Source organism: Crocuta crocuta, unplaced genomic scaffold (assembly GCF_008692635.1).
Source record: "Crocuta crocuta isolate KB4526 unplaced genomic scaffold, BGI_CrCroc_1.0 scaffold186, whole genome shotgun sequence".
Classification (NCBI taxonomy): Eukaryota; Metazoa; Chordata; class Mammalia; order Carnivora; family Hyaenidae; genus Crocuta; species Crocuta crocuta.
Window position 1 is genome coordinate 1,167,276 of NW_027551569.1, and position 18,131 is coordinate 1,185,406.

General features: G+C 35.0%; 1 protein-coding gene across 2 annotated transcripts in view; it reads left to right on the forward strand.

Annotated features, from left to right (window-relative positions):
* GTF2A1 (general transcription factor IIA subunit 1) overlaps window positions 1-12,970 on the forward strand; it is a 37,408-nt gene extending 24,438 nt beyond the window's left edge. For both annotated transcript variants that reach the window (XM_077750811.1, XM_077750812.1), the window contains exons 8-9: window positions 4,569-4,658; window positions 8,724-12,970. In XM_077750811.1, the coding sequence (XP_077606937.1) occupies window positions 4,569-4,658; window positions 8,724-8,831 (198 nt within the window). In that variant the 3' untranslated portion in view covers window positions 8,832-12,970. The remainder of the gene's footprint in view (window positions 1-4,568; window positions 4,659-8,723) is intronic.
* The last annotated feature ends 5,161 nt before the right edge of the window (window positions 12,971-18,131 follow it).

Genomic DNA, 18,131 nt, shown 5'->3' on the forward strand with positions numbered 1-18,131 from the left:
ATTTACTTCTCTCTTCCTTCTGTCATCAGAGTAACCATGAATTTTGTATTTATCATTAACTTGCCTTTACATTTTATCATCTGTATTTATGTTTCTAAGGAGCATATTGTTTAGTTTTGAATGCCCATTTATAACATATGTTATAATACATCTGTATTATTCTGCAGGTTGACTTTTTTTCCCCTCAAGGTGGTATTTCTGAGGTTCATCTAAGTTGTTGCATATACTTGTAATTATTTTCACTATTAAATATACCATAGCCTATTAATCCATTTCTGATGTGATGGATTGTTTCTACTTGTTTACTATTATAAAATATTTTGGAGTGTGTCTTCTGAGGACACATGTATGACTTTAAGTGTTACACCTAACCATTGACTTACTGGGTTCTAAGGCATACACATCTTCAACTTTACAATAAAATGCCCAATGATACTGTTTTCACTGATACTTGATATTGTCAGGCTTCTTAATTTTTGCTAGTATGATAGTTAGAAAGTGGTATTACCTTTTGGTTTTAATTTGCATTTTCTTGATTACTGATATTTATCATCTTTGATTCTTCATGTTTTCTCAGTCAACAGATATTAAAAATGGCAGCTTTTCTTACTTCATTGACTAAACCTTTCAGAACAGTATTGATTATAAAAAGCAGGTACCCTTTTTTTTTTTTTTTTAAGTTTATTTAAGTTGAGAGAGCACGTGCATGCGAGCAGGGGAGGTGGAGAGGGAGAGGGAGAATCCCAAGCAGGCTCCACACTCTGCGTCACACTCCCATGTAGTATTCAATCTCAGGACCCTGGGATCATGTCCTGAGCTGAAGTAAAGAGCCAAATCAAGAGATGCTCAACCCACTGAGTCACCCAGATGCTCTTCCCTTATTTTGTTCCTAATCTTTAAAAGAACCCTTTCTGTGATTCACTATTGAGTATAATGTTTACTCTAGGTTTTATATGGATATTTTTTTTTTCTGGTTAAGGAAGTTCAAGTTAACTAAGAGCTTTACTTTGTTTTTTAAATAAGTGAATATTGAATTTTGTTAAACACTTTTTCTGCAACTATTAGATCATCATACAGTTTCTTATCCTTCATCTGTTATTTATAACTAATTGCACTAATTGGTTTTCTACATGTAAACCAACTTTGTATTCTTGGGATAGCACAACTTAATCGTTCTGTATTGCCCTTTTTATGAATTGCTGAATTCACTTTGTTCAGGATTTTCATGTGTATATTCATGAATGATACTGTGATTTTCTGTTCTCATACTCTTCGTACTACTAGGCTTTTAGGTTTTAGGATAGCCTTATAAAAGGGATTCTGGCAAGTGTTCCATCTTCCTTGGACCTTTTTTTTTTTTTAAAGATTATACTTAATTCTTGTTATTCTTGTGAATATTTGTTAAAGTATGCTGTTAAAAATATCTGATTCTAGTAATGTCTTTACTCTGTTCAAGTATCTGTTTTTTTGAGACTTTGAATAAGTTGTATTTTCCTAGAATTATATATTTAAATGGTTAATTAGCATAAAGTTAATGATAATCTTTTTGGTGCCAGAATCGTATGTAGTCATTTGCTTTTTATTAATAATCTCATTTCTGTTATTTGTACCTTCTTGCTCTTTCAGTTTTGCCAGAGGCGTATTGATTTTATTAATGTTTTTTAATAATCAGCTTTTAGCTTTATTCTCACTAGTGTATTTTTTCTATTTCATTAATTTTTGTTCTGACTTAACTGTTTTATTTGTAGAGAATATGATCTATGTGATGTATGCATTCTTTTAATTGGGACTTGCTTTATGTGGTCACTGTTTGCATATGCTTCTGTATGTTTGAAAAGACTGTTTTCTGCAGTTATTTGGTTGTCTTTTGTATATATCATTAGATTGTTAATCGTTTTCTTTGGATATTCTACGTTACTGATATATCTACAGTAAGATATATCTACCTTACTGATATTTTTTGTGTGTTCACATCATCGATTATTGAGTGAGATATGTTCGGATCTATTATGATGGTGGATTTGTTGTCATTATGCTTTTTTATAATGAGCCTAAAAATGGATGTATATAAGCTTAAATTTGTGTTTTCCAGTGATTGAACCATTTATGACTATATAGTTTCCTGCTTTATCTCTAGTTAATTTTTTTACCCATACACTGTGTTTTGTGTGATATTAATAGAGCCATATCAGCTTTTTCAGTTAGAATTTGCCTGGTAGAGCGCTATTCATTCTTTTACTTTCACATTTTTTGGATCCCTAAGTTTTAAGTGTGTCTTTTTCTTATGTGGAATACTGCTATGTATGCTGTCATGTTACAGAATTTTTACATACGCCAAGACTATTTGGTAGGAAAGAGTGGTCTTATTCAACAAACATAGCAACCAAATATCCATCCATGTGCAGAACAGTAAGGTTGGACCCCTACCTCACACTATATACACGATTAGCTAATAATAGGTCAAAGACCTAAATGTCTGAGGTAAAAGTATAAAACTCTTAGAAGAAAACAGGATAGAAGCTTCACAACACTGGGTTTGTTAATAGTTTCTTAGAGAGGACACCAAACGCACAAGGAATTTAAAAAAAAAAACACATGGACTTAATAGATTAAAATCATACGTGTTTCTAAGGACTATATCCAAAAAGTAAAAAGACAGCCTACAAAATAGAAAATATTTGCAAATCACGTATCTGATAAGAGCTTAATATCCAGAATAGAGAGCTTTTAATATTCAACAACAAACAACTCTATTCCAAAATGAGCAAAGGACTTAGAATAGACATTTCTCCAAGGAGGATATACAGATAGCTAATAAGCATGTGAAAAAATGCTCAACATTGAGCATTGCATATATCAAAACTACAAAGAGATACCACTTCATGTTTACTGGCATGGCTGTAATCACTGAGCCTGGGTAGCTCAGTTGGTTAAGCGTTCGACTCTTAATTTTGTCTCAGATCATAATACAGTTGTGAGATCGAGCCATGCATCGGGCTCTGCACTGAGTGTGGAGTCTGCTTGGGATTCTCTCTCTCCCCATCTCTCAGCTCTTCCCCTGCTCATGTGCACTCTCTCAAAAAAAAAAAAAAAAAAGATACTGGTAGGGGTGTGGAGGAATTGGAATTCTTGTGCATTACTGGTGGGGATGCAAAATACTGTAGCTGCTGTGGGAAATAGTTTGGTGGTTCCTCAAAATGTTAAGCTTAAAAATATATGACCCAGCAATTCTCTTAAGTATATATATAACAGAATTGAAAACAAAACAAAACCTTGTATGTGAATGTTCAGAACTGTTTACAAAATCCAAAGAATGTAAATAACCCAGATGTCTATCAGTTGATTGATGAACAAGTTAAAATGTGGTTTATCCATATAATGAAATATTATTTAGCCATGAAAAGGAGAAAAGTACTGGTTTATGCTACAACATGGATGAACCTCACACATAAGTTAAAGAGGCTGCACCACAGGTTATATGTGTATATTACATGTTTCCATTTTTATGAAATATCCAGAGAGGTAAATGTATAGTGACAGAAAGCAATAAGTGAGGGGCTGGGAAGAGGTGGGAATGGGGAAGGACTGCGTACTGGTAAAGGTGATGAAATTATTCTGGAATTAGTGGTGATAATTGCACACATGAATGTATTAAGTATGCCTGGTTGTACACTTTGAAATGGTTAAAATGGTGAATTTTACACGAATTTTATCTCAATAAATTGTTTTTACATTTACATTGGTGATATCTATTTTAAATAAAAGAATATATATACATGCAGATGTATGTGAGATGAGGACCTAGTTATAGGCCGGGACTTAATACCATCTTGATTATTTTCCTTTCCACTTTTATTTTGTCTGTCTGCTCTTTCTCTGTTAAAAAATCTGGGTTATATATTTTATCTTCTCAAATAACTGGGGTCACATTTAACATCTTTGGTCATTTTATGCTCTAGTTAGATGTTGGTCTTTTGTTCTGTTGGGTACTGAGGTCTCCTCCCACCCTCCCACAGGTACCCTTTTCATCTGAATGCCTTAGGTAATTATACTACAAGCCTCCACCATTAGCATCATAATGGTGGACATGCTAGTATCATAAACAGTCTTAGTCCTCAATGTTGTATAGACAAGCCAGACTCCTAGCCTGTTTTATAGTGCTTTTTTCCTCCAATTTCACCATTGTTTTTCCCTTTTACTCTGCTACTTCTGGTGGTACATAGTGCCATTATCTCTTTAAACCTTGATATTTTCTTAGGTCCCTTTCTAGGCATTTTAAACAGTTATTGAAGAGAATAGTCTTGTGCTATTCTGAAAGATGGAAGGAAATAAAACCTCTTTTCAGACTTTATATAGCTTAACTACTTTTAATTTTAATTCTTGATTTCTTGCTCTAATTTCAGTAACCCTGGCAAAGTCTTAACGCAGCTGATTTAACAATATGTTTTTGGTGTTTGTGTGTGTGTATGCTTCTATCTGAGCCTTCATTCTCAAAGAACATCAAAGTCATTGTGTATTAGAAGGGCCTAGTAACACATGAAGTGTAAATAAATCTTCTTTATTTGTAGGAGCCCCTCAACAGTGAAGATGATGTGAGTGATGAGGAAGGACAGGAACTCTTTGATACAGAAAATGTTGTTGTATGCCAGTATGATAAGGTAAGGGTTTTATCAGATTACTAACATGTTTTCTGTTATGATTTCTTCCCTAAATACCTGCTCTATCTTGTTCAAACATTTGGGCGCCTAATTGATGCCTCTCATATTCAGTATAAACAGGGTGAATGAAAACATTGTTATAGTTGATTATTTTAATAAAATGAGAAATTTACATAGCTTTACATTTGAAAAATGTAATGAAATCATGAGGAGAGGTAGGCATTTTTCAGTTTACCCGGTCTTCCAACTTTCGAACAAGGTAGACAGAGACACTTTAGGGTTGTCCTTTAACATTAGTAACCTAGTGGAATAACCTCATTTCCCCTTTAGCTTCAACTACCTCAGAACTGAAAGGCTTTAATTGAATTCTGTCCCTTTTTTTTTTTTTAAACTAAGGATAGAACTAGAGCAATAAACAGGACTGATTAACAAATAGATGTGTTTTTACTAAAAATCATTTTACAGTTATTTAGCTTTGCTTTATTTTGGTAGCATTAGGTATTTTTAAACTAGGTCTGTGAGAATTAGTTATTGAATCTTTGTTGTCCCAATTCTTCAAAAGGATTCTGCCATCCAAATACCTTTGTTATAGTTATAGACATTATTGCTGAGATTTTGTTACATTTAATTTGGAATAAAATTGTTTGCTTATTATAACCATTAAATTTATAATAAATCTACAAATTATATATAGGGAAATGTCAAAACAATGAATCTTAACATTTTGTAATTAAAAGGTAAAGTCAAGCCAGTTACTTACCAGAGAGATTACAGAATAAAGTCAGTGAGGCCATTGATAAAAATTATTAGAACATCCACTCTTGTACTGTGTGATTTTTGGATGAGCATTCTTAAAAACTTATACCAAGGACATTATAATAAATGTAATTTCTCGTTATTTTTATGTAGATAAAGAGTATTAAGGTTAAAATAGATACCAATAAACCTTTATTGTCAGGAAATCTGAAAGGAACCTCCTACAACTAAATTATCCAGAACACAATTTTTTAAGGTTTATTTATTTTTGAGAAAAAGAGCATGCGCTTCAGGCATGCAGGCAGGGTAGGAGGAGAGAGAGAGAGAGACAATCCCAAGCATGTACTGTGCTGTCAGCGCAGAGCCTGAAATGGGGCTTTAAGTCATGAACCATGAGATCATGACTTGAGCTGAAATCAAGAGTCATATGCTTAACTGATGGAGCCATCCAAGCTCCCTCAGAACACAATTTCATGATGACAAGAGATCAGATTTATCAGGCAAGGGAGACCTTTATTTTAGCTAGATAGAAGAATATAGTTATTAGTATTTTCACATTTTAAGAATGGTTGTATTCTCCTTTGTTATAAATATACATATAATATTTAAAATGTTCAAATTGATTTGTTTTGCTCCTAAAGACATTTTAATGTTTTAAACAGAAACTCAGAACAGCTTTAGGTAGTATGTTGAAAAACAATTGTAAATTTACAGGGATCTGATTTTTAGAACCAAGTGAATTCTGGAAGGCTGGGCTTGATGTTTTAGTCAGTAATACAGAATGCTAGTGTTCTATGAATTGGTTAAAATAGGATTGGATATAGTTTGAGCAACTTGTATTTTAAGATTTTATTTTTCAAGCCTAAACTTTAGAATTTCAATGAGTCGATTTTAGAATAAGTTACATTATTATAGAAAGAATAATGAAGTTTATGTTGCCAGTCAAATCAAAATCATGAGGCAGAGTTATCTTTTATTATGAACAGATAAAGACTGATGGCATTAGGTGTTGAGACTTCAGCTTTATTGGTAATTTTACTTTAATATGTTTGAAGTGCTGAGTATATGGACTATTATTTGATACTGAAACTTTTCACATTTCCTTTTTGCATGTTGTCTTAACAGCGGAATGCAGTCTGTTTCTTTACTTGTCTGGGCAGTTTCTTTTTCTAGGTCACTCATCACTTTCTTGTTTATATAATCCCATTGTGTTTCAGACTGCAGTCACTCAGTCTGGAAATAAATTTGTATATCCATTTTTGGATAGTTACTACCTTCTCTATAGGAGTAGTAAAGAAAAGAGGAGACAGAGGTTTCATTCAACAAATAAGAGTGTCTATGATGTACCAGGGGACTGTGCTAGGAGATACACTAGTGAACAAAATAAAACAGTTTCTGCCATTAGGAAGTTTAGTCAAGGGAGACATGCTAAAACTTATAAATTATTATGGTATGTTAGAAGCTGATAGTTGGTAGGAAAGGGACAGGTTACAGTTTTTAAAAGGCTAGCCTTATTAGATCTTTTGAGAAAATGACATTTGAACTAGACTTGAAGAGAGTTGGGGCGCCTGGGTGACTCAGTTGATTAAGCTTCTGACTCTTGATTCTGGCTCAGGTCATGATTTCAAGGTTCATGGGATCGAACCCGATGGAGCGTAGAACACATTTGAGATTCTCTCTCTGTCTCTGTCTCTCTCTCTCTGTCTCCCTCTCCCTCCCCCTTCCTCTTCCCCCCCCATCCCCTTCTCATGCTCCCTCTTGCCAAATAAATAACTTAAAAAACAAAAACCTCTTGAACAGAGTTAGCCCTGTCATTATTTGGTAAGAGAACCTGCCTCTTGTGTGTGAGTGGTGGCAACGGAGGCCAGAATGGTTGGACTGGGATTGGAGGAGAGGGAATATAGTAATAAATTAAGTCGGAGGTAAGTGCGGGCAGGTGGTGTGGAACTTTGCAAGGATATGAGTTCTTATGTGTGAATTGGGAAGTTACTGGAAAGTTTCAAATAGATATATGTAGTTATCATTTACATTTTAGTTCTAAAAAGTTTATTTTGCTTTCTTTATTGAGAGTAGATTGTGTAGAGGAAGCAGAGGTTGAAACAAGGAGACTAACAGAAGGATCTTGTAATCCAAGTGAGAGACAATGGTATACTCTGGTTTCTCTTCAGATCATATAAATCTTTTTGCCTTTTACCAAGTGAGAGACAATGGTGATTTAGGCTTGGGGGATAGCATTGGAAGTGGTGAGAAGCATCTGGACCTTAGATATGTTTTGAAGGAAGAGTCAGTAGGATTTTCTCTTCCTGGCTATGTGGTAGAAACAAAAAAGAAGAATCAAGAATAATTCAAAGATTTTTTGATGAGGACCCAGAAGGAAGAAAGGAGATGCGATGAACTCAGATGGGAAAGGCTGAAGATGGAGCAGGTTTGGGAGAAGAGAGTGATTGGTTTTGGACTTAAGTGTGGTATGTCTGTTGGACATTCAAATCATCCATCTTAAGATGTTAGGTTTAACATCTTATCTATATAGTGTGTTTTTAGACCTGGGTAGTTATTCAGAGGAGATGAAAACACTAACTGAAAGGTTTAGGTCCTCCCATGTTCATTGCAGCATTATTTACAGCAGCCAAGACATGGAAGCAACCTAAGTGTCCCATCAGTGGATGGGTGGATAAAAAAATGTGGTGTATTTTTATATGCACATGATATACTGTATATCATTGTATACATCCATAAAAAAAAAAAGCAAGCTTGTCATTTATGACAACCTGTATGGACCTTGAGAGCATTATGCTGTAAGTCTGAGAAAGGCACATACCAAAGACACTTAATTGGATTCTACATCAACCAAGCAAAAATAAACCAAAAAACAACTGAACTCATAGCTACAGAATGGTCATCGCCAGAGGCCAGAGGGTAGAGATTGGGGCAAATGCGTGAAGGGGATCAGAAGTACAGACTTGAAGTTATAAAATAAATAAGTCTTAGGGGTGTGAAGTACAACATGTTGATTATAGTTAATGCCATATTATATATTTGAAAGTTGCTAAAAGAGTAGATCTTAAAAGTTTTCATCACAAGAAAACAAATTTGTAACCATATATAGTGATGGGAGTTAACTAGACTTATCATTTTATAATAATACTGAATCCTTACGTTGTGCAGCTGAAACTAATGTTACCTGTCAGTTATCTGTCAATTAAAAACAATTTATAAATGCGATAATGTACGAGACAAAGTTTTTTTTTGGTGTGAATAGGTTTTTTTTTCCTCTTTCAATTGCATCTCTTATGTTCTTTGTTTCTTTAGATACACAGAAGTAAAAACAAATGGAAATTTCATCTCAAGGATGGCATTATGAATCTTAATGGAAGAGATTATATATTTTCCAAAGCCATTGGAGATGCAGAATGGTGAAGAGTTGGTTTTTTTCTTTTATAAATAAACAAAAGAAACTTAAAAAAATTTTAAGTGGACAGTTTGAAACTTCGGACATACACCAACCAAAACTTAACTTCTGCATGTCAGAAAAGTGCAGTAGAATCAAAGCTACTGGAACAAAGAGACCTTGACAACATAGACACTACTTCTAACTGGCAAGCCATGGAACTGTAGCACCTGGGGTTGTTGGGGTGGGGGAGTCTGGGGTTTTGGAAAACCATAATTGTCGATTTTAAATACAGGTACCTGCCACCAGTAATTAGCATGTAAAGCTTTGTCTATATTCCTTCCTCCAACTTGGGTTCAGAAATCAGAAGATACTTGTTGGAACGAACTGAAGAAAATTCCCTTTTGATAGATTGACCTGAAACTGCTTATTGTATGTGGTTATATTTGGTAAAAATTGCGTGTGAGCTTTTTACAAAAGAGTAAGAATTATGGTGTTGAATTTTAATTCACTTGTATAAGGAAACAATTTAGAACTCTCATAATAGGTCTTAAATATTTTTACTAGCTATTCTCCCTCAGTAATATATACCTCTTCCTTCCCTGCTTTATGAAACATCTGTTTAAGAGTTAAAGGAAGTAATCAGTGATCACAGTTTAGAGACAAAATTTGACCCAGGAATGGATATTTGTTTTAATTAGGTTCTCATGAAATGTAATTTAAAGACTTGGGTCTTATTGAGTTGAGCAGAATTAAAATGACAACTTCTGTTTCCTTACAGAAAAATCATATATATATATTTTAGTCCCATACATTAAAAAGAAACCCCAGAGTGGCTCCTCAGGAAACTGTTTTAGTTCACAGAGGTACCATTTAGCTGAAATTGCATACACATAAATAGATAGATTATTTTCCTGTTGGACTGAAGTATATGCTTATATATGTGTTTAATCTTTAAGCTAAACAAACATTCAGATAATACTCTGTATTGATTGAAGCATTCATTCAGCAGGTGGGGAGGAAGGACCTGGATTTTTCTTAAACAATTTAGTAACTAAAAGTTTCTTGTGTTTACCAGTAAAGAATTTAAAAACTATTCTAATTGGAAAAAAAAAAACCTTTTAATTGCAACTTTGTAATTTGAGGGGGAAATTTTGGGGTCGGAGGGGGATGGGCCACTAAGTACATATTTACCTCTCCTTTATTTGGTGGCCCTTCCAGGCCATTGATAATGTATACATGGGCTCCAGTTTGCACATCGAGAAGAAAGCATAGAAATTTGACTTGTATATTAAGAATAATAGAAATTTAATATGTATATTAAGAATGCATAGCTCTGTATTCTGTAAGGGGCTCTAAAGAACAATATGGCGTGCTGTGTTCCGTGTGAACTAGGTGCCTGGGAGAACTGTAGGGTCACTTGTCTTCACCTATATTTTCTTGTAACTAATTCTTTTCATGGTCTCTCTTGGCAAAATCCATATGTGTTAAAGTTACTTGTGTATTGATTTTTTTCTTTAAGTCTTCCATTTTTATCTTCCTTTATATGTGTTTCCAGAAGTAACATAGAAACACTTCACATTGCAAAGAGAAACTGTGAGCTATTATGTTTTTTTTTTAACACAAATCTTTAAACTCAAAAAGGCAAATCAATTTGTGTGTGTGTGCGTGCGTGTGCGTGTGTGCGCCTGCCTATTTCCCACCCCATAAACCATCTTGATCCCTTTAACTTATGTTCTGAACTTTGGTGTAAATGATGGTTTCTAGCATGCCATAGTTAGGTTTTATTTAGATGTCATTAACTGGTAATACGGTTTTAATTTTTACTATATTAATTTAGTTTTTTGGAGGGGAGGTTTATTTTACCCCACTACTCTCAAAGCACACACAGGTTTATTTTGTTCTTGTTAATGAGACTGGGAGAAGAGAAGGGAGGGCTGAAATCACAGAAGTACTGTTGTTCAGTTGTCCTTCAGTATAGTTGTTAGTAGGTTTATATTTTACCCAATGAAGTCAACGACCTGAACTACCTATAAAAGTTGAGCAGTGCTGCAATGTTGATTGAAACCCTTTGGCTATATCGTAGTTCTGCTACTGAACCTTGGATTATTATATGATATTCAGCTTGTGTTTTGGGCCCTCTATGTAGACAAACATTTGTATTCATAGTAGAATTGTATACTGGCTTGTTTTTATAATGTTTTCAAACGTGAACAACCACTGCTTTCAGAGTGACTCACTGGGGTTGTTTTGAAGCAGGAAATAACCATTTGTATTTGCACCTGTGTATTGCATATTAGTTATAGCATACTTGGCAAGTGCTTTTCTTTTACCTGTGATAATTCTGAAAGCCGGTCCAAACAACACTGCATACCAAATTGTGCTCTTATATATTACTGCATCGTGTTCCTTTTTAATCAACTAGAATGTTTTAGTTTTATTATGTGGCTTGCTATAAGAATGCCACTTGCTTCTCTTTTACTGTACTTGAATTCTTAATCATGCTTTTACACTGTATTTAACAGATCATTTCATTAGGTTCCATAAAATGTCATTCCTCTGAAAAGGCAAGGATTCCCACTTTCAGAATTTTAAAATGAAGATAACATGTTAATTTAAAGAGGGAAAGTAGTTCAGACTTGGTATTATGAAAATAAGTAAAGGTTTCAGAAGAGGATTTGTTTAGATTTGCACAGATGATGATGACACCTTTTATTACAGAAAAAAATGATTAATGTTAACAGTGCTAAGGAAAATTTACACAAAATTACTAGGTAAAGTGTGGAAATGTGCCTTTCAGTATATGTACTCTTTTTTGGTGGTCATTTGGATAATCAGACCATTTGAATTGCCTGAGAGCACATTTAATTTCCGTGGAGAGCCACGTTTGGCTAAAACAACTGTAATGTGCAATTAGTTTCTAGAGTAAAATGTCTGTCATATGAGGGGGATCTTTATATTGGGCTTTTATATTTTTTTAAATGTTCACATTTAACATTTCTTTTTGTTAATTAAATGCCATCATATCACATTTATATTGTTGCCTCTCTTAAAATCAAAGCCACCTTGATGTTGTTCTTAGGAATACATTGGGATCTGAGCGATGTGTATAGTGATTAAAATGTGTTCTTGAAAACCGTATTCTAATAGATTTTGGTTTTAGACAGCAAGAACATAAAAATATAATAGCTTTTGTATAAAGATTTTCGTTTGCTACATGAAAATCAAGGATTTGGTTTTTTTTTTTCTCTGGCTTTTATGGAGGAATAAAAAGGGTTGACTCCCTCTAAGAGTAATTTTTGGTTATCTTATAGCAATAATGTCACCATTCTTTTCAAAAGGTAAATTATGCCTTGTACAGGAATGTAGACATAATTTCCTCTTGGGAGTTCCCTTTATAACTTAGTATTTTCTTCCACTTGAGAAAATTCCTATATTTTCAGATTATTTCATCTTGAACTTTTTTGAGCTTTTGTGCAATGGAATATTTTATTGATCCATCTTTGTACATTTTCATTTTATTTCATGTCTGTTTCCCATCTATCTGTCTGAGTCAGCTATTTCAGATTTTGAATTCATTGGTTAAAACATAGTTGCTTTAAATAGTTTTCTCATGAGTTTATGTTAAATAGTTTTGCATTTTAATCTATTATGCTATGGAAATTATTCTCAAGTTTATAATTCCCTTTTTAAGCTTGCCTTAGTCTATCTTCTGTCATTTTTTATGATTTAAGGAAGAACTTTAAACACCGAACTTAACTATTTTTGTTATTTTGAGGAACGAGAAAGTTTTTCTTCCCTTAAGGGAAGAACTACATGTAATTAGTAATTACTATTTTAGTCAAGGTTCCTTAAATCAGTCCAGTATGTGTCAGGGCTACAATTTTGGGGGAGGGGCTAATCCTTTTGCTGTTCTGAGCTACTATTGTCAACTGCTGTTGTACATACTGTTATGTGTAAGGGCGTAAATATATTTATTATGTTTGTAAAATTCATTCTGTACAATTGCAGATCAAGGTTGCTCTTCTGTGATATACAGGATATTATGTTTTAAAGACCATCTTGGAATACAATTAGAGAACTTAGTATTTTGATGTACTAAGACCTATTTTAAGTTTAATATTTTACCTTTGCAAAAACTTTAATTAAAGATGTTATTTAAAAAAGAGTAATGTTGCTTGCTTTGCTTACTAGTGTATAATATTATGTAGGTAACTGAATAAAAGCATACAGTTTAGAAAGGAAAATGCTTTCCATTGTTAATAAGTTCCATTTATCAAAAGAAAAAAGGGTATCATTAAATTCTATACCTTTAAGTAGGGTGGGATGACAATCAATTATTAAACTGTGTTACAAATTCAGAGTAGCTTTAAAAGGAATAGTTGTATTTTCCAGGCACACAGGAATTTAAGTGGGGCTAAATTCACACCAACAAAATGTAACTAAAATTGATACAGTTAACATACTATATTGAGTAATTCTCCAAAAAATACTTAATGACAAAATTATGAGGACACGTTTTTAAATTATTCTGTTTGGCTAAATCTTTTCCTTAGTTCAGAAGAATGGGGTTATTGAGGGTTATATTACATATTATATATATTTTGTGTTATTTTAGAAGGTATTGAATAATTAGCAAGTATTTTAATTTTATAGTTAATTCAAATGAATCATTAAATTTGGGGTTTTTTGTATTTTTAAAATTCTGTTAATACTTTAGGAAACCAAGTTTTAACCAATAACACAATCCTAATAAAGACATTTATTGCCAGCAAATCTTACATTTTTGCAGTTTAATGTAAGCTCCTATGTTGATCTTAACCATTTTGGCCTCAATTTCTCCATCTGTAAAATGATGACAATGTAGTTTTGAGGATTGAGGTATAATGCATGTAAAGCTGTCAGAATTGTGCTTGGTAACAGCAAGCACTCAGATGTCAAAAATTATTAATTTTGTAATTGTATACATCATTTAAAGTGGTGAAGCTGAAAAACATCTTTTTAATGGTGACAAAGAGCAAAAGAGAATGTGATCTGACTAAGCTGAGGCAGTGAAAGATTCGGTTACAATCAAATAAATTAAGCCTGGGAGATTGAATGAGTAAAGCAAGGGCTGTAGCAGAAAGTACCTGTGGGAAGAAAAATGAGGGATCGGCATAGCAGAAGTAGTTGCTGACTTTTGTTTGTTTTGAAATAACAGTTTATTAGTCTGAGAGGAAATGGAGCACAGAGCATATATTAACGCATTCAACACACTCTGTAGTGACCTCCCATGGGCCAGGAACTGTGGTCAGTTCTACTGGAGGACCCACAGATAGGACAGTTGCTGTCTTTGAAAAGCAGTGATGTTGAGGGGCACCTGGGTGGCTCAGTCGGTTAAGCATCTGACTCTTGATCTCAGTTCACGTCATGGTTGAACTGGTTTGTGATTTTGAGCCCCTCTTGGGGCTCTGTGCTGTCAGCACAGAGCCTGCTTGGGATTCTCTCTTCCTCCTTCTCTGCAACCCCCCCCCCAATTCACTCGCTCACTCAAAAATAAACATTAAAATATGAGGTTTGTGTGGGTTCTAATTCTAGTATAGATTGGATTAAGAGTAGTGTGAACTTGGGTGTGTTTGTTACCAAACTTGACTACCTCAGGGTTGTGAAGGTGATGAGATAATGCATATGTTGCATTTAGCACGGTCCTTGGCACATGGTAACTGCTCAATAAATGTCCATATAATCATATATTTTAGTAACGAATAATGGTCCCAGAGGAGATCTTAGGTTAATTATGTGAGTGTTCCTATTCGTCCCATCTTAATAGAAAAAGGTTAGTAACAGCCTGTGGTGATGCCTCTGCAATTGAATTGAGGGATCCAAAAGAATTCATATTTGTATTATATTGGACACTGAGTTTGTCAATAGAAATAGAGAATTCTAGAAGCATAACTGTAGTTGTGGCCTTCACATTGGAAACAAATTTTGTGTTCTTGAATCAAGAATGTTCTGAGTCTCACTCATCTTCAAACTTCACCTTTCCAAAGGTGGTGGAGTTGATACCTGTTACCTCCTAAGCACTTCTGGAATAGCCCACTTCCTCAAACACAGTGCTGTAGAAACAATTCATTCCTATTTCTATTTCCCTATCCAAACCTGGTGCTTCAGTAACTACTGGGATTTGAAGCTTAGTGTCATCTACTTCCCTGGTCTTATCCAGTTTTAATAAATGGTTCTACTATCTACCAGGTGCTCAAAACAAAACCCAAGGGTCATCCCTGAAACCTTCCCCCCACCACTACCACTTTATCACATCCAAATCTATCAGCAGGTTTTTCAGGGTCTACTGTCAAATATGTTCATGGACAAGTTCTGTTTTTGCTGGTACTTAGTCTAAGTCACTCCTAAACCAGAATGTCATCAACCAGTCTGACAAAGCTTCTTTGTTGTACTTGACCTTTCATGTTAAGGGAGAAACACAGTGGGTCAGGCTCCCTCAACTGGATTGTCCATCAGAGACCCCCACCACAGCCTATCTCTCTGTGAGAGAATGAGGGCCCCTACTTGTTATTCTCTTGCTGGCCCTGACTCTGGTATAAGTTTGTCTCACTAAAGCCCATTGACTCATATCCATGTGCAATTTATTTAAAGTCCTGATGAACAAGTGGCAACCACTTAGGGATCCATCTGGCAACACAAGTATGCAAAATACAATTCCTAAGCAAGGCTTTTGCACCTGATTTTGCCCTTTGCCTGCAACATTCTTCTTTTAGATCTTTATAGTCCCAGAATCAAGAACATTCCTATTACCTCTACCATGCTTTTATCTTACACTGAGACCTCCTAATGATTTGTCTTTCCTTGTTCCAGGTTTGGAAGGTAACTCTTCTTTTATTAAAACAGACAATGGATGTTTTCCATATATAATGGACTCATACAAATTAATAAGATATTCCCCAAGGTAAAGTGGACACAGAACAAAGAAGTCAGTTCTTCAAAGAAGAAAGGCAAATGTCAATTAATTGTCCACTTTCTGGTGGACAGAGGAAACAAGAAACAAATGCTTTGAGTCAGGAAAGTGGGATGATGTGGAAAGGTACAGAAGTTTATCCAAAGAGGCTTGGTTGTAGTGAGCATGGGAGAAGACAGATATTTGAGGGAGTAAATATTCGTATTTGATATATTTTTAAGTGTGTGGTGCCTGTTAAGACATCCAGGTTGAGGCATCAAGATGGCAAGTTGGATATAAGCAGATGAGCTCAAGAATATCTGAGCTAAATAATATCTTTGGAAATTATTATCATATGGAGACCATTTAAAGCCATAGAAATGACTCACCTAAGCAAGAGCGCAGAGAGAGAACAGAAGAGGTTTCAGGATCAATCCTAAAGGCACTCCCACGGCAAACATTGGGAAGAGGAGGAGTAAACAGGACTGGCTACATAATTTGCAGAACCTAATTAATGCAAAATGAAAATGTGGGGCCCATTGTTTGAAACTTATTAAAAATTTCAAGACAATGACAGCCGAGCATTAAACCAAGAGTGAGGCCCTGTGTGGCTGTACATGTCACATGCCCTTGAAGCTGTCCCTGAGAATCAGTGGGGTGAATGAGGAAGCAAGGCAAGTAAAGAAGGAAGAAAGGGGAGACAATGTCAGTATTTTGGTGAGGATTGGGCCATCCTGCTGCTCTGGCTATGGTCATGGATTCAGGGTGGAAGTGTGACCTAAGAAGTCATTCTGTGAACTTCGGGACTTGCTGAAATGCTCGAAATTTCTCTTTCTCTTGGCAGATTGGAATAAAGAAGCACATAGCTCGAACCGAACTAGCAGTTGTTATATGACCTTGAGGAGAATCAAGCTTTATTGACACAGAGATGCAGAGCAGAAGATGGAAAGAAACAGTGTCCTTAATGACACAACTCAGTAGGCAATTTATTCCATTTCTCGTATTTTTGGATAATGATTTTATATTTCCTGTTTACCATTCTTTTTCTTTATTTCTTCCCCCTCGGGCCCTTGCCTTCCATTTACTGTATACAATTTTCTGCATTTTCACTTGCTGATTTGATGGCTTGGTTTAGGCCTAGGTTATGAGACTATGTCTTTCTTTATTCTCTTGCTTCTTCAGGGTTGCAGGGGCCTATAGGCATAGCTGTAGATACATAGTAGGAAATACTATAGGGTGAAATAACACAGGCTTTGGAACCAGACTGATCTGAAATCTAGTGCCAGCCATGCCTACATTCTCTGATCCTTGATTCCCTCATCTGAAAAATGGACATAATAATGGTTATCTTTCATTTTTGTTGTAAGGCACAGGGTGTGTAAAGTGTAGGACACATGTCAGACTCTGAAAATATTTTGTTATGTTGGCAAAAAGGGCTTTAGTGTTCTTCTGGCTTGAGTTTCATATTCTACACTTGAGAAAAGTCTCAATGCCAAAATGTGATGTAAAGTGGCCAATGTTGTGCAACTAATAAAAGGTATAGCCAGAAGGTCTACCTAGGTAGGTTCCCTTTCCGTTTCTCAAAACAGGCAACCTACAGAGAGTGACATTACATGGCCATGATTTGTTGAACTTATTTTAATCATATACAGTGGTCGTTATTTATGCTTAGTCACAATACAAGGATAGGACTTCTCTGCCTACAACCAGCCTATGTTATGTATTTATACCAACTGCATGTGTTCCTTGGCACTGAGTCTGTGTCCCATGTGACAACTTGTCAGTCCCTCCTGTTGGTTTTAAGAATACGTACAAAATGATTTAGAGAAATACCTCATTAAAATATATATAAATATATACACATAAATATATATGTGTGTATATGTATATATATGTACATATATATACATAAATATGTATGTCCCATTTAACTCAAAGTAAAGTAATTACCCTCCTAGACCTTTCTATCTTCTCCAGGGTTTATTGGTGAGAAGCTACTGAAAGCTTTGTTGTCTTCTCAAAATAAAATTAAATTGTATTCTGAAAGGCAAGTTTGGGGGGCAGAGGGGGATACCTGGGGATCACCAGAATGTCTGTGTTTGCTTAGCCTTGTAACTCCTTGTGTGAAATATGCCCAACTGTAATTAGAGACACAGCCACAGCTGGCTACCTTGTTGTTTTAAATCTCAGGGAACTCCATTTAAGGGAGTAATTTCCATTCCTTCATAATCACCTGTTTATAAGAGTTCTGAAATGTAAAGAAGCTCAACTTCTGACATCTGATCTGTGTCCTTCATTTTGAAAGGAGCCTGGTGAGTTTCCTGCACAGCTGTTACAATGTCCACACAGGGGTGAGGGTGGCAGTGAGGGACAGGGCAAGCGGGCCAGGAAAACCAAG